Consider the following 18,656-nt stretch of genomic DNA (forward strand, 5'->3'; position numbering starts at 1 on the left):
AACTCAGGTGCTGGACTTCAGAGGTGAGCTACAAACTCAAAACCCCCAGGTTATCTCCACCCTGTAGTAGCACTGTGGCTCAGAGTCTGGAAGTTGAGTAAAGTACTTGAGGTAGAAACGTGTGCTGTGGTTTACCACAGACCTCAACACTCATTTTGTATTTCTCTTCCATACCCACACCAGCTTCCTGAAGACGTGAACTTGTAACACTCATCCGGAGGCATTGTAAAAAAAAGCAAAGGTGGCTCATTACAGTACATCAAGTGTCTGTTCTACTTTCCTTAAATATCTTTTTGTTGTCAGTTTTCAAGAATACTATCATAATTACAGTGTAAGGGTACACTGTATGAATACGCCATAAATGTCTTCAACTTTTCTTTTCCTGCTGGGTGTTTATCCATATGCTGATGTGTGTATGTACATATATGTACATATATGTGTATATATAAATTTGTGGTAATATATGCATCTATCTATCTATCTATCTATCTATCTATCTATCTATCTATCTATCTGTGCTTATGTGTGTGTGCACACACACACCTGTGCATGAGTGTGCATGTGTGTGTGGAGGCCAGGCCTGAAATTGGGTGTCTTCCTCAATTGGCTCTCAGCCTTATTTATTAAAAGCAGGGTCTGTGGTGGTTTGAATGAGAATGGCCTCTATTTGAATGTTTGGTTCCCAGTTGGTGGACTGTTTAGCAAGAATTAGGAGGTGTGGCCTTGTTGGAGAAAGTGTATCACTCCAGGCACAGTCCGTCCTGTCCCCCGACCGTGCCCCCCCCCCCCCCCGCTCCCGCCCCTTGAGAGCTTGTGGATAAAACGAAAGCTCTCAGCTACTGCTCCATCCAGCCCCATGCCTGCCTGCCTGTCTGCTGCCATGCTCCTCGACATGATGGTCATGGACTCACCCTCTGAAACGGTAAGCGAGCCCCTGAAGCGAGCCCCTGAGTAAATGCTTTCTTTTATCCATGGAGCCATCTCTTCAGCACCTCAGTGGTTTCTTTTAGAAGTTGTCTTGGTCATGGTGTCTCATCACAGCAAAAGAACAGTACCTGGGACCTCATTGTAGCTGGACTAGGTGGCCAGCGTGCTCCAGGGACCTGCCTATTTTTGCCATCCCCCCACCCCTACCCCGTCCCCGTCCCCAGCACTGAGATCATAGATAGACATCACTACACCTAGATTTTTACATGGGTTGAGGGATAAAACTCAGGTCTTCATGTTTGCAAAACAAGCACTTTACCGCATACCACACACATGTATGCACATATGCACAGACATTTTTTTTCTTGTTTTGAGGTTTTGTAGCACAGATCACACTGTGGTGAAAATAGCCTTGCTCTCTAACCTTGAAAAACATGTCTTCTTTCTATTTAGATTGACGATGGTGGAATTGGCAGTTTGGAAGGTATGAACTTGCCAGAGGCTTTTGACACTTGTTGCCAAGTTCCTTTGCGGACAGTCTGTTCTACACTGCCCCGAAGTTAGGACAGGAAAACATCTCTATCATAGTGGGGCCACCAGTCATCTCTGTTACCAGCATCTGGCACAACGGTGCCCAGGAAGGCTTTAGTATTACTTCCCTGCCAGTATCAACTATTATTCTAGAACCTCAGCCAATCTGGTAGGCTGAATTTAACCCACAGGTGAATTTGCATTTATTGAGGATGCATTTAAAATATGTTTATTAGTGGACTCATGTGAAATTGTCCTTTATGTCTCTCCCCCTTTCCATTATGTGTTCACATGGGAATTTTTTTGTTTTGTTGTTTTTCGAGACAGGGTTTCTCTGTGTAGCTTTGGAGCCTGTCCTGGAACTAGCTCTTACAGACCAGGCTGGTCTCGAATTCACAAAGATCTGCCTGCCTCTTCCTCCCAAATGCTGGGATTAAAGGCATACGCCACCACCACCTGGTCACTTGGGAATTTTTTTAAAACTTGGTTTCTCAGAGCTTCTGTGTATTACCTTGGTCACACTTGTCCAAACCTCTCCCCAAGATGGTTCAAGTCATTGGCTCATACTCTAGTCTATATAAGAACATGAGAAAAGGAACTAAGGGGACACTATAATTGGGGTATGATAAGGAGCCCCACTATAATAGAAAGCTGGGAAAAAAATCCCCTGTGGATCCCCACATAAAAGATGACATACCCTGGGTAGAGATGGAGGCCTATGCAAACTCTATGCCTCATGCATGGAGAACCCCATGTTTCATATCGTATCTTAAGGTTCATTGACATTGGCAATGACCACTGGAGAGAAGGCAGGTAGAGCTAGTGATCATTGTGTGCCTTCTATATGAGCCTACTGTGTGTAACACTTGTCTCTGTTTTATTTCATGTAGTCATTGTAACAATGCAGTAAAATAGGCTTCTTCACCTTTATTTCAAGATGAGAAGGCTGCAGTTTGGAGGGGCTATGTAACCACCCAGGACCCCACTGCTCTGAGGCTTATGCCCTCCCCTTCCCTCCTGGAGGCACTCTGTCAATGGGCCCCTGAGGATGCATCGCCATTGCAGGTTCAGCTGTACCCCAGCTGCCCCTAATAGCAAGCATCCGCAGGTTCCTCTGTAAGTGTTCATCACCATGTTTAAAAACATGTCTCATTTAAGTAGGAAGGTTGCTGTACTCGGTCAATATCAAGGGGTGACGCCCATGGTTTCTCTCACGGAGGCTGGCGCTGCTGCAGGAGAGGGTGGCAGGGTCAGCTGACGGCACCATGTGGGCCTTTGATGCCAGCTCAGGCCTGCACCTCGGAGAGGAAGGCCCCACTAAGTGACTGCTTTGAAATGAAGCCGGCTTTCATTCTGAAGCTATTTCTCTCATATTAAAAGATCGTGCTGGTGTGGGTGCCCTGGATCACAAGTGGAAAGCTCCCCGAGGGCGGTGATCAGTCTGCCACCCATGGATGTCGGTCTTCCTCTTCTGATGGATGTGTGGGCACTATAGCTGGGAGGTGGGGGGAGGGGGACGGACCTCCCCAGAATTGCAGGCTGGGTCTGCACCTCCCCCCAGCCCAGAGCTTACTCAAAATCATGCAGTCATTCTCATGGTGTAATGGGAGAAAGGAGTAAAAGATCAACTCCACCCACTCCTCTTCCCACCAGACTCCTGGAGAAAATAAATGTGTGGTTAAATAGTTTGCTGTTTGAACCTTCCAAGGGCTTCATTGAAAAGACAACTCTCCATTTCCTAAAGTCAAAGATGGTTGAAAAGTCAACAGTAATCCACAAGGAACTAGCACATGTCAATCCTCCCTGAGGACCGAGGTGGCAGCCACCATCCTTACCTGCTCCCAGGAGTGCCTTTGCTGACAGCTGTGGTTTCTGTCTGCTTCTCTCTCCAGATGCTCTTGGGCTGTGCATTTCCGGGCTCACTGTCAGTCTCCCCAGGTTTGGCCTCCTCTTCCTTGATAAAATCTTTGGTGCCTGTGCCACTGAAAGGTGCAAAAGCTTTTCAATAACTATATATATATATTATGAAAACACTTTCTGTATAAAAATATATCATCAAAGAAGGTAGAAGGTGATATGTGTGTGGGGGTTGTGAGGGCAGAGATTTAAAAGCATTGAGCCAATTAGGTCAGGGGAGAGAGGGGCTTGAAATCTAGTTTGATCGCTTTGTAGCCATGAAAGCTTGGGCACATCTCTCCAACCCCAGTCTCCTACCCATAATAAGGAAATAGTATGACTACTTCACAAGGCTGCACAAGCACCTCGATTCCTGCAGCAGGTGTGGGGTGGGATGGGGGTGCAAGGGATCCTTTACCATTAGAAAAAAAAAACAAACAAAAAACTCGTGTGTATGTGTCTTTGTGGCACCGTGGAGGCTAAAGAAGATGTCAGATTCCCTGGCGCTGGTGTTACAGGTGTTTGTGAGCCACTTGGTGTGGCTGCTGGGAATCAAACTTGTGTCCTCTGGGAGATCACCAAGTGTTCTTAAAGCTGAGCCATCTCTCCGGCTCCTCTTTCCTTTTACTCTAGTTATATTTCCCTATCTATAGGAGACACTGTTGCTGCTGCTGCTGCTGAGAAGGCTCTTGGGGCACACTGGGTTATGCCTCCCCCAGAACTCATTACTGTTTGAATCTTGACATATTTTGTACCTGTGTACCTCCAACCACTGGCTATATATTAGCATCAAACATGGCCTGGGAAAGGTCCGAAGCACCTGGGAACGCCTACCTTTTTCCTTGTGTCTGCCCACCCACCTCCCTGGAAGACACTGACCACAGTGCACCAAGTTCCCAGTGAACGTTTTCTCCTAATTCTCATTTGGAATCAGGCTTCTGATTGGCACGAATGGCACCGAGTTTCTTCACAAGTATTCGGTCAGCATCAGCGCAAGCGGATGTGGGGAGAGTTTCTTATTTTCCAAGCATCTCTACAAGTTCTTGGTTTCACACAGCCGTTAAATCAACATCTATGCTACACCCCCAAGAGAATTGTCCTGGCTCATCCCCCTTTTGAAGATTCAGACATTTCACAGCAGTCAGCATAGGGGTGAGGCTGGGATGAACCCCTGCCTGGTGTGTGTGAGCCCAGGCTTTCTTGGCACATGAAGAAAACTGGATTTACGTTCCTGAGTATAGTCTGTGGTTATGTGAATAGTTTCCACCCAGACTCAGGGAGGCACGAAAGTTCTCCCTGGCATCCCGTGTAAGGCAATGTACTCCAGTGAGCAGGCCAACTGATTTCTTTCTGCCTGGCCTCAGGAAGAGGTGACAGTGGGTTCTGGGCTTTGAGACAGAAGCCCGTGCCCCTTGGGGAACTCACTAGAAGAAGAGAGCTGATGGAGGCATAGGTCAGCTTAGGGCAAACAGCTGCTGTGGCTGTAGCCAGAGAAGAGTAGAAGCTCTCTAGAAATGAGAGTGTATCCCTTGAAGAGTGTGGGTTGCAGGGGGAGCTGCTGAGACATGATTTCTCTAAGAGGGAAGCAGGGGAGGATGGCGCAAGGGAGAATCAGCCGCCTGAGGTGGGGTTTCTCAGCACCCAGAGGTGTGCTGGTTGAAGCCAGAGGATTCTCAGTCACCAGAGGCCTCGTCCCTCTTCTCAGCCTTTGGAGACCACCTCCCAGCTAATAGAGGCAGGAGTTGCAGTTTTTAAAAGTTTGTTTAAAACTATTTATTGGTGTGTGTGTGTGTGTGTGTGTGTGTGTGTGTGTGTGTGTGTAGAGGGCACGTAGAGGTCAGAGGATGACTTCATGCAATCAGCACTCTCCTTCCACCTATACCTGGGTTCTGGGTATTGAACTCAGATTGTCAGGCTCCAATGGCAAGTGTTTTACCCACTGAGCCATCTCACCAGACCAGACACTGGCTGTGTTCTTACACACTGAGGAAGAGACAAAACAGAAAGAAGGGGCAGGCCCGGGACTCAGGCCAAGTCCAGTAAGTTAGGACTTGGTCCAAAGGTGCTGGAGAGATTTCATTTTGATTGTCAGCAGAAGAGTCAGCCCAGGAGGCAGAATGTCACACAGCCCTGACAGCCGCTCTGGCTCCACCCACATCGACATGAGGAGAGAGCCTGCCTTCCACAGGGCCTTTCCTCCCCAGCCAGCACCACCCTAATGATCCTTCAAGGTTTGGTTTTATGACCACCAAGTGCTTTGACTCCAGAGCCCTTATACATCCTGGACTTTAATCATCTCTAATATTTAAATATTGCAAACTTTCTTCTTTTTTTTTTCTCTTTCAGTAGACTGTAAATTCCTTAAGGACACCGGTCTCTCAGCTGCGTGTTGCACACCGCTGTCCAAGACCAATGATAATTGCCTGGAATGATTGGCAGGGCTTAAAGGAGATGACTCAGCCCAAACTATGGGGAACTTTAAAATTAGAATTAATTTTTAAATTGGAACACTCATTTGATCTAGAAGTTACTTTTGATGTTCAGAAAGCTGCTTTCTTTATTCAACGCATCAGGTTGCTTAAACGGTTTCCCAAGCTATTACTATTTTTCCTCAGATCCTCAGCAAACTAAAGTAATGAAGCTTAATGTCTGGGGCTGGAGAGATGGCTCAGTGGTTAAGGGCACTGACTGCTCTTCCAGAGGGCCCAGGTCTGGCTTCCAGTACTTCCCCCACCCGGACCGTGTCAAGGAACCTCACAACCTTGTGTAACTCCAGTTCCAGGGAATCAAAACCCTCTTCCAACCCTTGTGGGTCCCTGCACACACATGGTGTGAGTAAGCTCTGACATACATGCACACACACAAGTGCACACATGCACACACACAGACTGAACAGCTAGAGGTTGTTTTCCCAGGCCCAGTGGTGGAAAACCCACCTGTCAGTAGAGCTAGTACCCACCCAACCCCTTTGGCAACTTGAACCTCTTTTGCTGCAGCTGCAAAGTGGGGTTATTCTTCTCTTGTTAGGTCACTGTAACATTTAGCAATGATATACGCATGTGGGATGACTGAGTATCTGGAGCCCATCAGCTATTAACCTGGCAGATGCTTCATTCATAGAGCATATAGTACTGCCAAGAGTGGTAAACTGGAAGTCACTTCCACAACAACACTGAAACTCATTGTTGCGGAGCTTTCACTGATTCAGCCGCTCTCGTTCCTGTGTGACTCTGGTTGATTCTTTCCCACAAGCCTTCTTTTAAAAAAATAAGAATCCAAAAGGCAAATAGCAACTCCTTTTATTATAATTTGCTCAACAAATACCTCTGCGTCTCGGCTACATGATAATTTGAGGGTTCACAAGGATGAGTGAGACGTCTTGGTCATGCCTTTCATGGCTATGCTCTGAAATGGCTACACCTTGGACCTCTGCCTTGCAGTGCCCTTGCGACTCAGAAGAGACCACACTCACGGGAGATGTTTTGTCTGCCACACGTGTACTTACAGTCACAAGGGAGGTGACCTCAGTGACACAGTTTATGTCCAGATGCTATGCAGACTGCATTCTTACGTCTTTCATCTGTTTGAACAGACTTCTGGGACCTTTCTATGATGCTCCTTACTATGGCATGGTGCATATATTAATCATGAATGAAAACTAGTCCACAGCTCTACAGGGAGACAGGCCCTTCACCTGACAGCAAAGAGGAGAGTCTGTTTCCCAGGAAACTCCATATCTTGTCTGCCAGTGAATTTGGGGAAGCACGTAGTTTATTCTGGACAGCATATAGCCCATGCCTTCTTCCAATATCTAAGCATGCAGGAGCCCAGAAACCAAACAGCTCTTTTGATAAAAGGCATCTGCTTCTGTTCTTTTGCCACTGCCAGGGAACTGTCATTGCTAACAGTTCATAATTCTATCAGGAAAGGTTAAAAAAAAGTAGAAGTCTCATAGTTATACAAGATCCTGACAACTGAGAATCAAGCCCACTCAACTGTCAATGTCAAGTCCGTGCATATTATAACTGACCAGTTCCTCATGTCACCTGCTATACACAGACACAGTGCTTGACAGGCACAAAGAAAATGCAAACAGGGAGGAAAATATATCCCTGAACCTCCCTCTCTCCTCAATACCATCCTGACTGCTCTCTCTGGTGCCTGAGAGAGGCCAAGGTTATACCATGAGATGTCTCTTGGGAAAGCTTCTTGTTCCCTTTGGATCACGGGAAGAATTACAGCTTTGCTGCAAGAGCCAATGATGCCTGGGTTTAATAGGCAGCTTTCTATACAGCATAAATAATAGGTCACGTCTATTTGCCTGTTTGAGTGTGCTACGAGTGTATGTTGTCTCACACACCCAGAGGAGATCTTAATTAAAGCCTAATTATGTACCATAAATATGTTTTATTTTGGAGGTGGGATTTTTTTTTTCGATTTTAGGAAATGCAAAGCCTAATAAGTAGGCAGGAAAGGGAACTGTAAATACCAACTGTGCCCTTTAATTTGTCCCTCCTCAGCATGGTCCTGGCTGGATTTCTCCATTTCAGAGTGTATGCTTTCAGAATCACCGGCCTGGTGTCACCCTCTCGGGGTAGCCTTGGCCAAAGGTATCTATCGCCAGACTCAGAAGAGCCGGCTGGGTTTGTGATGGTGATGTCCCAAAGAGTGTCCGACACAAGAGTTCAGAAATCAGAGGCATCTCCAGAGAGGATGGGATTTTATTGGTCATACACTCCTTTATCACTAGTGGATGTTCATCTCAAGGGACGTGTAAGCGCTGTCTCCTCTTCCTGCTCCCTGTACACCACACCTCCTGGTGTTGCTCTGGCCCTGCTCCTGTTCACTTGCTTTCTGCTCTCCCCTTCTCCCTGACTCTTCTGTGCTGTGTGCCTTGCCAGGGGTGACTTACCACACGAGGTAAATTTTACTGGGCCTTCTGGGGCCAGGTAGGCACAGCACAGGGGTCTCAGCTGGAGTCGGTTGGGAGACAGGGAAATAGCAGAGGGATGCTGGAGACCCAGGCAAGGGACGTGGTGGGGATGACGATGGGCTGGTATAGGTGGGAAAGACGACAGGAGGAAGGGAAGGAGAAGGGCTCCGGGCCCTTGGGGAGGCAGGTGGAACTAGTGGCAGGAGGAGGCAGCAGTAATTGGTATTGGGCTGCAGGGTGGGGGAGAAAGCAAAGACGGAGCAGTAAGGGGAATATTCAACACAGAACAGGGGGTGCTCGCTGCTGTCACCTGCACAAAAGAAAAAGAGCAATCAGGAAGCAGCATTCACGGGAAAAGGACATTTAAAAAATCTGTGAATGAATAAAAACTCCAAAAAAGGGTTCTTTGGGGGTGGGAGTGATGTGTCTGGGTGTCATAGGTGCAAGTGGACCTGGCCTCTGCCCAGGAGGCATCTTGCTCAGGTTTGAGTCATACAGGAGTGACCCACTCAAAGTGGCATCACCTTCAAACCATTCTCCAGGCAATCATCTCATGCAGCCCTGGCAGATGTAGGGAAGTGCTTCCCAGGCAAGCTCCTCAGAACGTCCTGAGGCAGCCATGTGGAAGCTACGGCTGTGTTCTTATCTCCCACAGCCAACCTAACGAGCTGTTCTGGCAGCAACAGATGGTGGTCTGCAGGGTCTCCCTTCCAGTGAGTTCTCTCCCCTGGTTCTCCAGCTGCCCCCCTGGTAGGAGGCTATGGTCATGCCCCAACCTGGCCTTTCTGCTGCAGAGGGTTAGCTGGGGAAAGGAGAAAGAAGCAGAGAGACCCTGTGGTGGGCTTACGGGGACAGAGGAGAACCAAGAGCATGGGGGAGGGGGGGTGGGGCGGCAGGTGGACCAGAGAGGTGTTAGAGGGAAATTAATGACTTGTTGATTAACCTTCCACTTTAACTGCCAACCTCCCTGGAGGCAGAGTGTGTATGCCGGATGGAGTCAGCATTCTGAGTGACACCCTCATGCCTGCTACCAGCAGCTAGGTCACCTTCAACTGATGGCTTACATTCTCTGAACATGTTTCCTCATCTACAGTATGAGGCAGGTGATTTCTACTGTCTGTACCCTGGCTCCTCCCTAGGGCAGCTCTGTGAACACTGTGCCACCGAACTGTCTTAGAAATACAGTCTCAGCTCACCCAAATCTGTGGAATCGGAAGCTAAGTTTTAGCATTTGGTAAGCAAGCCTGGGGGAAGGATGCCTAAGCCACTGTCCTGAGTCTCCTCTGTGTACACTGCTCAGGACAGTACTGAGGTCCCCCCCCCATTCAAATGCTTCTAGGGTTTGGATTGGAGCCCCGTAAAGGCCTGGGTGTTGATAGTTTAGGGCTTAGGATGGTGCTACTGGGAGGCAGAGCTTGTGGGAGGTTCCTAGGTCATTGGAAGTATGTTCTCAAAGGGAGATGGTGGGACCTGGGTCCCTTCCTCTTTTGTTTCCTGACCATGTCCCAAAATCTGCTCCTGCTGTGATTTGTGACTTCGTTGAAGGCCCTAGAGCAGGTCCATATAATCTTGGGCTGGAACCTCTATGAGCCAAAAATGAATTTTGTAAACTTAAAAAAAAGAAAACCAAAACTGTTTACTCTGTGCGTGTGTGTGTGTGTGTGTGTGTGTGTGTGTATGTATACGCACGCATGTGCGCTTGTGTGCATAGGTCAGACGACACCTCGGAGGAATCAGTTTTCTCCTCCCACCGTCTGGGTCCTTGGGATTGAACTCAGGTCGTCAGGCTTGGTGCAAGTTCTCTTACCCCACTGAGCTGTCTCACAGCCCCATGAGTAAGTACTGTATAGGTCAGCTACCTCAGGTATTTCTTTATAATGATGTGAAGCTAACAGTGAGGCACCTCCCCAGTGAACAAGAGCCAGACAGCTCTGTGAAGTAAGGCAGCTACAAGCAGTTCTGATTCAAACTGAATGATGCAAACTAACCATCTGATAGGGAACATCACCTGCAGTGGAGCCTCAGTCCGGTGGGGGCTCAAGAGCGCCCTGCTCAGAGGATCCACGTACACACTGTCTAACCCTGAAGGTCTCCTGGAGCAGTTTGGAACTCTCACATTTTCCTCTGTGTGGAGTTGTCATCTAGTCTTCCTTTAACTGTCCTCTGTCACCCCTGTGCTTGCAGCTTCAGTCACCACTTGCTTCCTAAGGTCCTTGGGGTCCTACTAGCACTGGGCAGTGTTCTCATTAGACCTGGACACCCAGAGGCTTCCTGGCCTTTCCACCTAGTCGCCCAACATCTCCCTGAGGTGTAGCTAGCACCCAGGGACTTAACTCTCCTCTCTACTTGCTAAAGTAAGTAGGCAATACTGCAACTCCACCTAACAGATGAGGATGCCGAGTTCCAGCTTAACGTTTGTAAGACTCTCAAGCCAAGCTGGCATTCTGAGCCATGACGTCATATAATCAGCAATAATGGACTGAAAATTATGATGCTCTCTATAAAGCCAGGAGGATTCACTTATATTGTTTTCGTTTTTTTCTGGCTGGGATGGGCAGCTTGGAAAGTCTCCGGGCGTCAGCTGGACTTGCCGAGAAACCCATTAACCATGGCCTTTCTGAGAAAATCTTCAAGAGCATTTACTTGCAAGGCAAATGATGAAGATTTAGAATTTGCCCTGAGATTCCTCTTCCACGCTGCTCTTTAAATAAACATTTCCTAATCCAAAAGCAACCACAGCTATTTCAGACTTTTATCTTTTAAAACCTGAATTCACTGCTTTCGCTGAGTTTTACAAGAACAAGCCTTCGAGATAAGTCCTGATAAGGCCACGGGGACCTCGCTCCTCCTACGAATCCGAGTCTGGTAATGACTACACATCGAACTTAATAAGAAACGAGGAGCATTTGCGAACACTTGGCTTTGTTGTAAAGGGCAAGATTTTGGAAGCGGGCTCCCAGGACTGCATCCAGATCCATTTTCCTGGAACATAACTAGAGGAGGCTCTGCCTAGGCGCCAGGTGAAAACAGAGCAGGCAACGGTTCAGTGGCGGCCTAAGGCCTGGCCCTGGGATAGAGAGTGATACAGGAGTCCAGGCGCCATAACCCCCTTGTCACAGTGACCTTTGGATGCCTTTGTATGTCCTGGGAAGGAGACACAACTCCTTTCCAAGCCAGGCTGGGCTGAGAAAGGTCTTGGGAGCAAACAGGTCTTGGAAGCCCCACAGTGTCCCCATGGTCCCTGCACCCTGTGCTTCCTGGGTCTGCTGATTGCTCTGTGTCTGATGGAGTTCCAAGCTGTTATGCAACCCTGCCAGGCTCATATCCATTCTACACCAGAGTTCACCTTGAAGGACTGTTGACTCTGTTGCATGGCAGACCCAGCTGTCTTGACACACGGCCTAAACTTTCCATGTCTTGTTAGAGAAAATGAGTATCTCTGGCTTGGGGAACAATGTCTGATTAGCTGACTTTTCCTATTGGTGATTTTGCTGTGGAAGTCCAGAATGTGGTAAAAGTGTATGCGAGAGATTAGTGTTTTTCTTTTAGACTTATCTATTTTTATATGTATGAGTGTTTCGCCCATATGCACACCATGCGCAAGCCTGGTGCCTAAAGAGGCCAGTAGAGGGCGTTGGAGCTCCTGGAACCCCACTTATGGATGATTGTGAGCCACAGTGTAGGTGCTGGCTTCGAACCGGGGTCCTCTGCAAGAGTAGCAGGTGCTTTTAACCACTGAGCCACCTCTCCAGCCCCGTGAGAGTGTTTTGAGCATACACCTCTAATTTCTGTGAAGAAAATAAATGTGTACAGGGAGGAGAGGGCAAACTGTAGGGACAGAAAAGGAAGTTTTTGAATCTGTACTCCTTACCATAGACTCTCCTGGGCTAGATAATAGAATGCCACAACCTATTGAGTGGCCTGCGCTGCTTGAGAGATGAGCACATACCTATCACTGAGTCTTTACACTTTTATCCAGCAGACAGATTCCCATTTTATCACCGGTCCCTCCATTTTACAGGTGACAAAATCGAGGAACAGAGAAATTCCTTGCCAAAAGATACATAGTTTCTAAGAAATGGGGCCCGGGTGAGCATCCAAGAGTTTGGTCTCCAAAGCATGGTCCCATAAGTAGCAGTCACCACCATCCGGAGAGTGCTGGCTTGGGCAGCCAGTCCTGTCCTGCTCCTAACTCTATGGGTCTTGAGTGCTGCCTGGAACATAACAGGATGATAAAGATAGTGGCTGGAAAATGTGTTTTGCTCCAAGTCACATCTCCTGTGTGGTGAGAAAGTTATCCTGTTGCCAACATGGGACTCTTGTCTAAACCTTGGTGCTCTTTAGCCTGATAATTCTTCAAGTTTGATGGTTTGTAGACTGGAAAGTGAATTCATTCTCTGTTTGTCAGTGTGTTGTGAGTTGCACATGGAGCTTGCTCAGTCTAAAAAAAATCTGTATTATTAATCGGACAAACCAAATCCAGAGTGGACCTCAAAGGTTCATTTTAATGACTTTTCTCCACAGATGACAAAGCATCAGCTGCCATGTTCCAGTGAGAAGGCTAAATGTTACACTGAATGGAGTTGCATGATTTGAGCTTACCCTCAGAGTATAGAGATCAAAATCCAATCTTAATTCATATTTGTGGAGTGACCTCAGGTGTTCTATTCTGGCCTTAGGATAGTTGAATTAAAAGCCTAATTCCTACTAGAAATCTTTAAAATGAGGAATTTAACTTGGACACACACACACACACACACACACACACACACACACACACACACACACACCTGCCTCCCACCCCCACCACCATTATGAAATAAGGAGCAGAAGTTGGCGCTTTGCCCAAGAGGACAACACTTTAGAAAGTCAATTTGGTCTTGACTTCATTAAAGCAAGAAAATGTGGGTGGTTAATCTGAGTGAAAGATGCCATTTCCCACAAATGTATTGGATTTAAGCAGACCGGTGGTTGCATGACAGCAGCCATTGAGGATTAGGAAGAAACTGCGATGGGATTGTAATGAACCACGTGACATTTGCTATTTCCCAGTTCTTCAGCAGTTAGTTTGGCCCTTTTCCCAGGAGGCAGGCCTTTCTGCCTAGTTACCCCAATGTATGTGTGGTTCCCAGAGGACACAATTTTGTCCCACAGATGTTGGTGTTGATGGGACAGGACGAGCCTGAGGCAGTCTAATCTTTGGGTTGATTTTAGCTTCTATGAGTCTCTCTTGCCCCAAGAAGACTGTCTGAGCTTCAAAGACAGCCTGAGAGTGAGTTATTTACCAAACCACACAAAAAGGGGATTCATCAAGTTTTCTTTCTCCCTGAGAGGGCATCCCCAGGACTGGAGGACTTTATTACTCTCGGGCTGTAAATTATGTCACTCAGATGCTTCTGAAAGCTCCCCTTGGCTTAGTCATAAAACTTGATACCTGGGGCCAAAGCCTTTATCCACCCCCCTACCCCCTTCACCCCCATTCTCCACCACCCTAGAACTGTGACAAAGATGAAAAGGCAGCATTTGTAAGCAGTGGCACAGGAAGTGGAGAAATGGGCCTGAAGATATGGGCACCTATTCTACTGCAAGATTAATTTTGCCATTTGCTCAGGTTCATTGGCCTCCCAAGACCTAAACCACTTAGGATTAGAGAATCCCACCTGCTTGTCGTGATCGTTAAGACTAGGATGTTACATGTGGATTTCAATAAGGAAGCCACTCACCTGAGGAGGGTTTGCTGGGGCTCACTTTATCTGGCTTCTTTGGTGTCATAGTACTTTTGTGTTTCTGCTTGACTGGTGTTTGATCAATGGCTGGAAGTCTGGGCTCACACTTACATATCTTGGTAGATGTTCGTGGTTCACTTAAAGAATCCTCCTCACTGGAACTCTGTGGAAAATGGAAGATGTGTGAATCTCAGAGGCTGGGTCAAGCACCTTTGCTAAGCACAGAAACAGGAGAGGCAGATGCATTGGGCCCTCCAGGACAGCTCAGACAAATCTTGTGTTTGTCGCTCAGCTCCATCTATGGTCGGGGAGATTTTGATGGATTGGGAAGAGCAGCTTCGACATAACAGCAACATATTGAAGAGACTGCATTTCTGAGTCTGTTCTTGGGGCGTATTATGACAAGAATATGTTTCTGACCCTTAAGTAATTTGATGACCCATAAATAGTTTGTGCTTAAAGCTATATATTAAAGGAGGTGCTTTTAAATCCGTGCTTTTAACTTGTTTGCTATTTGAGATTTGAACTGTTTTGAGGATGGATGAAGGAAAATGTTCCTTATGCTAATTCATGTGTTTGACAATGAAAAGAAAATTTAGATCGTGTAGCTTGGATTTATTGAATCAGATTGGAGTTTCAATATTCCAAATTATTGCACAAGACGGATGAATCTAAGAAGTCCCCTCTGTCTTCTAAAAACAAGTCATTATAAACCCACACAAGGACAAGTCATAATTCCTGTAGTGTCAAAACATCTCAGCCTAGGAGTACAGATGCAATAAAAATTATCCAAGCATTCAACAGTTTTACACTTTGCCACACTTATTGCCATCAAAGAAATGATGCAAACACTATAAATGACAGTCAAGACCCTGGCCTCCAAGGGTGATTTAAGTACAGCCTTGTGGCTTCAGGTCCTGGCACCAGCAAGCTTTTCGAGGGCCATCCCTTCTTCTACAAGCACAATCCAAAGGGTTTTTTCTCACCTTTGGGTCTCAGGAGGTTCTCCTGCATGGCGCGTTAGTCCAGCACTAGAAACTCCTGTGAAAATTCGACCCTTCTCAGGATGCAATGCCAAATTAACGCCCCTGGAACTGCCCTAGCTGCTGCACTTCCTGCTCATCTTGCTCCTCGTTCTTGATGACAGTTGTGGCATTTTCACCTCGCCGGCTCCTGACTCAGGAAAATATGCTGAATAGCTTTGAATTATTGGGTGCAATGTAAGACAAATGGAACTCTGAAGAAAAAAAAAATCCCCGCTTGTCAGACTTCCGGGCAGAAGTCTACATATCCACAGGTGGACAGATCATTATTTTCCATGAGAATAAATCTTGTTTTTAAATTTAGGTTTTGTATATAGCTTTCAAACAAATAATTATTGTTACTCCATCCATTTTCCGAAAACAGACCACCCTCAGATAAAGGGACAGGCAGAGGAGACATAGTGAGTCTCTGTTCTCCCATTCAATTCTGTGACTTAATAGAAATCTTGGGAAATGATTCTGAAATGTCAAAGATGGATCATGAGGTCATTTCTGAGCATGAGATGAGCTCTCTATTCTCAGCAAAGTGGGTGTTTGGCAAACTTTAATTCTGATGCTGGAGACTGTCATTATGATTGGGTGATGGAAGCCAGACTCATGGATTTGGATTCCCTAAAGAGTACCAGGCAGCCTGGGACAGACTTTCTTCCCCAAACTGCCTGTGAGCTGACAAGTCCACTCACACAAGGCCTCGTACTTTAGACCATATTTTCCAGCCTGCAGCAAAGGAACAGTGTGGCTCAATCTAAGACTTCTGGATCTGCCCCTGTCACTCCCAGCCAGGCTGGAACTCCTTGCTTGCCCCAGGCAGTTGGGAGGATATGGTAAAGGGCTCTTTATTGGGTAGCTGTTTGTCCCTCCTCTACCCATTTACTATGTGTCTGTTCTTTAGTAGCCCTGAAGCTGAGACAGTTTGACCACGTAACCTGTCAAGCAGGACTGTGCTCCTGGGGGCTAAGTACATCCTTCTCTGGTTTCTGGTCCCATGCCCTTTTACTGCCAGGTGGGCTTTGTTCTTCAGAGTTCAGAAACTGCCCCCTAGAAGGGGGTGTTTCTCGTTGATTGGAAATAGAAGGTACAACATGGGGCCTGAGATACTCACGGTGCACTAACAGACCTTTTCCTCTTGTCTCACTGAGCAATCTCAAACTTGTCCCTTCTGCATTTAAATTTACTTTTTAAATCTTTTGGTCTTTGGTAATGTCCCTTCAGACCCTTAGCCATTCTCACCTGGCTCCTCTCATGAAAACCCACTGGGCATCCATCATGTAGGCCAGAGAGAGTGTGAGAGACTGTAGGGACTCATTCTGGCACTAACGTGTGGCATTTAAAACTCTGGGGCTCCTGGGCAGTGGACCTGGTTCTTAGGGCCAGTAACCGTTTGACTCAGGGCAAGTTTTCCTTAGTTTGTTGGTTAGTATTATTTTCCCATTCCTTGGATTTCCTCATCTGTGAACAACAGTATCTACATTTGGTGGTTTCCTGATGATCAAGTGAGACAAGACAGGCATGCACACTTATCATGACACTGCACTCACATCCCACAGTGTCCTGTGTCAGCTTTCAGGCTTTGTCAATCACTTTCCCACACTTTCGGAATTAGCTAACTCCTGGACATCTGCTACCACAGTGAAACCAAAGCCGAGGGCCCCATGAAAGTAATCCTATTGGACGGATGCCTCCCAATCCAGAGTGTGTGGACAGAGAGGGGCAGGGTCAGTTCCTATGCGGCACTCTGGTATCTTCCACAGACCATAGAATGTATGGCAGTCATATGATAGTCATGCTAGCCAGCTGAGACTTATCCGGTCTTAAGAAATTATGGCCAAAGTTCTAATGGCAAATATTTAACAATATCTGGAGATTATCAAATCAACACTAACGTTTTTTTTAATGTTAGGTGGAGTTCAGATCTGTCTTTTCCTGTTATAATTTTGAAATTCATAGTTTCCATTTCTTCTCCGTATGTTCCTAAGTTGAAATTGTCACATGACAGTGGAGGCAGCAGCCCACTGCTGTATTATTCTGGAAGCAGAAAACCAGCTCTGCCTTTCCAAGTCAAAAGCCCAAAACACTGCAACAAAAACCCAGCCTGTGTGGGTATAAAACAAACAAACAAAGACTATAACAAAACCCCGCCTATGTGACTGTATAACAAACAAACAAAGACTATAACAAAAACCAAGATGTGTTCTCAGAAAAGTTGTGCTAATTCAAATTTATTGCCAAGATTACCTTTTTTTCTGAAGTATTATTAACTGTGGACTTAAGGTTTTCCAAGAACTCCCTAGTTTGCTCTTTTATCGTCACACATAATAAAGTAGATTGTAGAAGATTACAGAGCAGTGATTCTCAACCTGTGAGTTGCAACCCCTTGGAGTCACACATTAGGTATCTTGCATGTCATATATTTACAGTATGATTCAAAGCAGTAGCAAAAATACAGTTATGAAGTAACAATGAAAATAATTTTATGGTTGGGGTCACCACAACATGAGGAACTGTATTAAAGGGTTGCAGCATTAGGAAGTTTGAGAACCACTGGTCCAGAGAAAGGCTCTCAATGGGACTTATTTAATTAGGAAAGGTTAGTGCCAGGCAATGGGGAACAACTTAGTAACTGTTTTTAAAATTTCCCCTAGTTTTCTCTCCTCTCTCCTCTCTCTCTCTCTCTCTCTCCCGCACCAATCTCTACTGTGTCAGAAGATCCACTTAGATCAGCACATGACAAAATCTGGCTTGGTGTGAATCCATCAGCCCTCTTCCCTCCACTACAGGAGGGATGAGGGGGTGGACAAGTGAAAACCAATTTCCTGGGTCTTGGAAAGGAGCCATCAGGCAAGAGTTGGAAAATAACGTCAAGGCTTTTCTGTCCCTGACTACTTGAGTCTATGCATCTTCAAATCACCTGTTTGTTGTCACCTTACTTCACGTCCAATAATACTAGGTACAGGTTTTTAGTCTCTCTTGCATTCTGGGGGAAATGCCTTCCCATTCTTCACCTGTCCTGGTGTCTCCACCTTCCAGGAGCTCTGACTTGAAACCTTCAAAATGTTGCCAAGTTAGAACTAGGGGTGGAGCTCAGTGGTAGAGCTGCTTGGCCAGAACACCCCCAGGCCCAGCATGGGGGAGAGGGAGGAAAGGGAGAGGAAGAGGGAGAGGGAGAGGGAGAGGGAGAGGGAGAGGGAGGAGAGGGAGAGGGAGAGGGAGAGAGGAGGAGGGAGGAGAGAGAGAGAGAGAGAGAGAGAGAGAGAGAGAGAGAGAGAGAGAGAGAGAGAGAGACTGTGTGTCTCTTATGTTGGGAATAAATTCAGTATCAGGAGATTATGAAAAGCTGCCGTCAAGGCAATGAACCTTGACAGTCAACAGGGACAACACATGAAAGTTGACCAGGAGACTGTGTGCACAAATGAGTGTCTTCAGAGAGCTTGTCCCCAAGGTCTGCATAAAATTGTGCCTCATGCATAAAAAGCCATGTCTGGGAATTGAGGGTCGCTTTGTATAAACAGATTTATGGATGGGATGTAGACATTTGCATACAAGTAAATAAAAACATGCTCTATGCTGGATGTTGTTACCATAGGAGGCAGGCTGAACTTT

The 18,656-nt window shown here is 46.6% G+C and overlaps 1 protein-coding gene across 1 annotated transcript in view; it reads right to left on the reverse strand.

The window, feature by feature from the left end:
- Marchf10 (membrane associated ring-CH-type finger 10) overlaps positions 1–18,656 on the reverse strand; it is a 92,487-nt gene that overhangs the window by 33,674 nt on the left and 40,157 nt on the right. Inside the window, 5 exon segments of the mRNA XM_035448276.1 lie at positions 3,294–3,440; positions 5,220–5,223; positions 5,517–5,594; positions 5,597–5,615; positions 14,004–14,176. Of these exon segments, the coding sequence (XP_035304167.1) occupies positions 3,294–3,440; positions 5,220–5,223; positions 5,517–5,594; positions 5,597–5,615; positions 14,004–14,176 (421 nt within the window).

This window comes from Cricetulus griseus, chromosome 7 (genome assembly GCF_003668045.3).
Source record: "Cricetulus griseus strain 17A/GY chromosome 7, alternate assembly CriGri-PICRH-1.0, whole genome shotgun sequence".
Taxonomy (NCBI): Eukaryota; Metazoa; Chordata; class Mammalia; order Rodentia; family Cricetidae; genus Cricetulus; species Cricetulus griseus.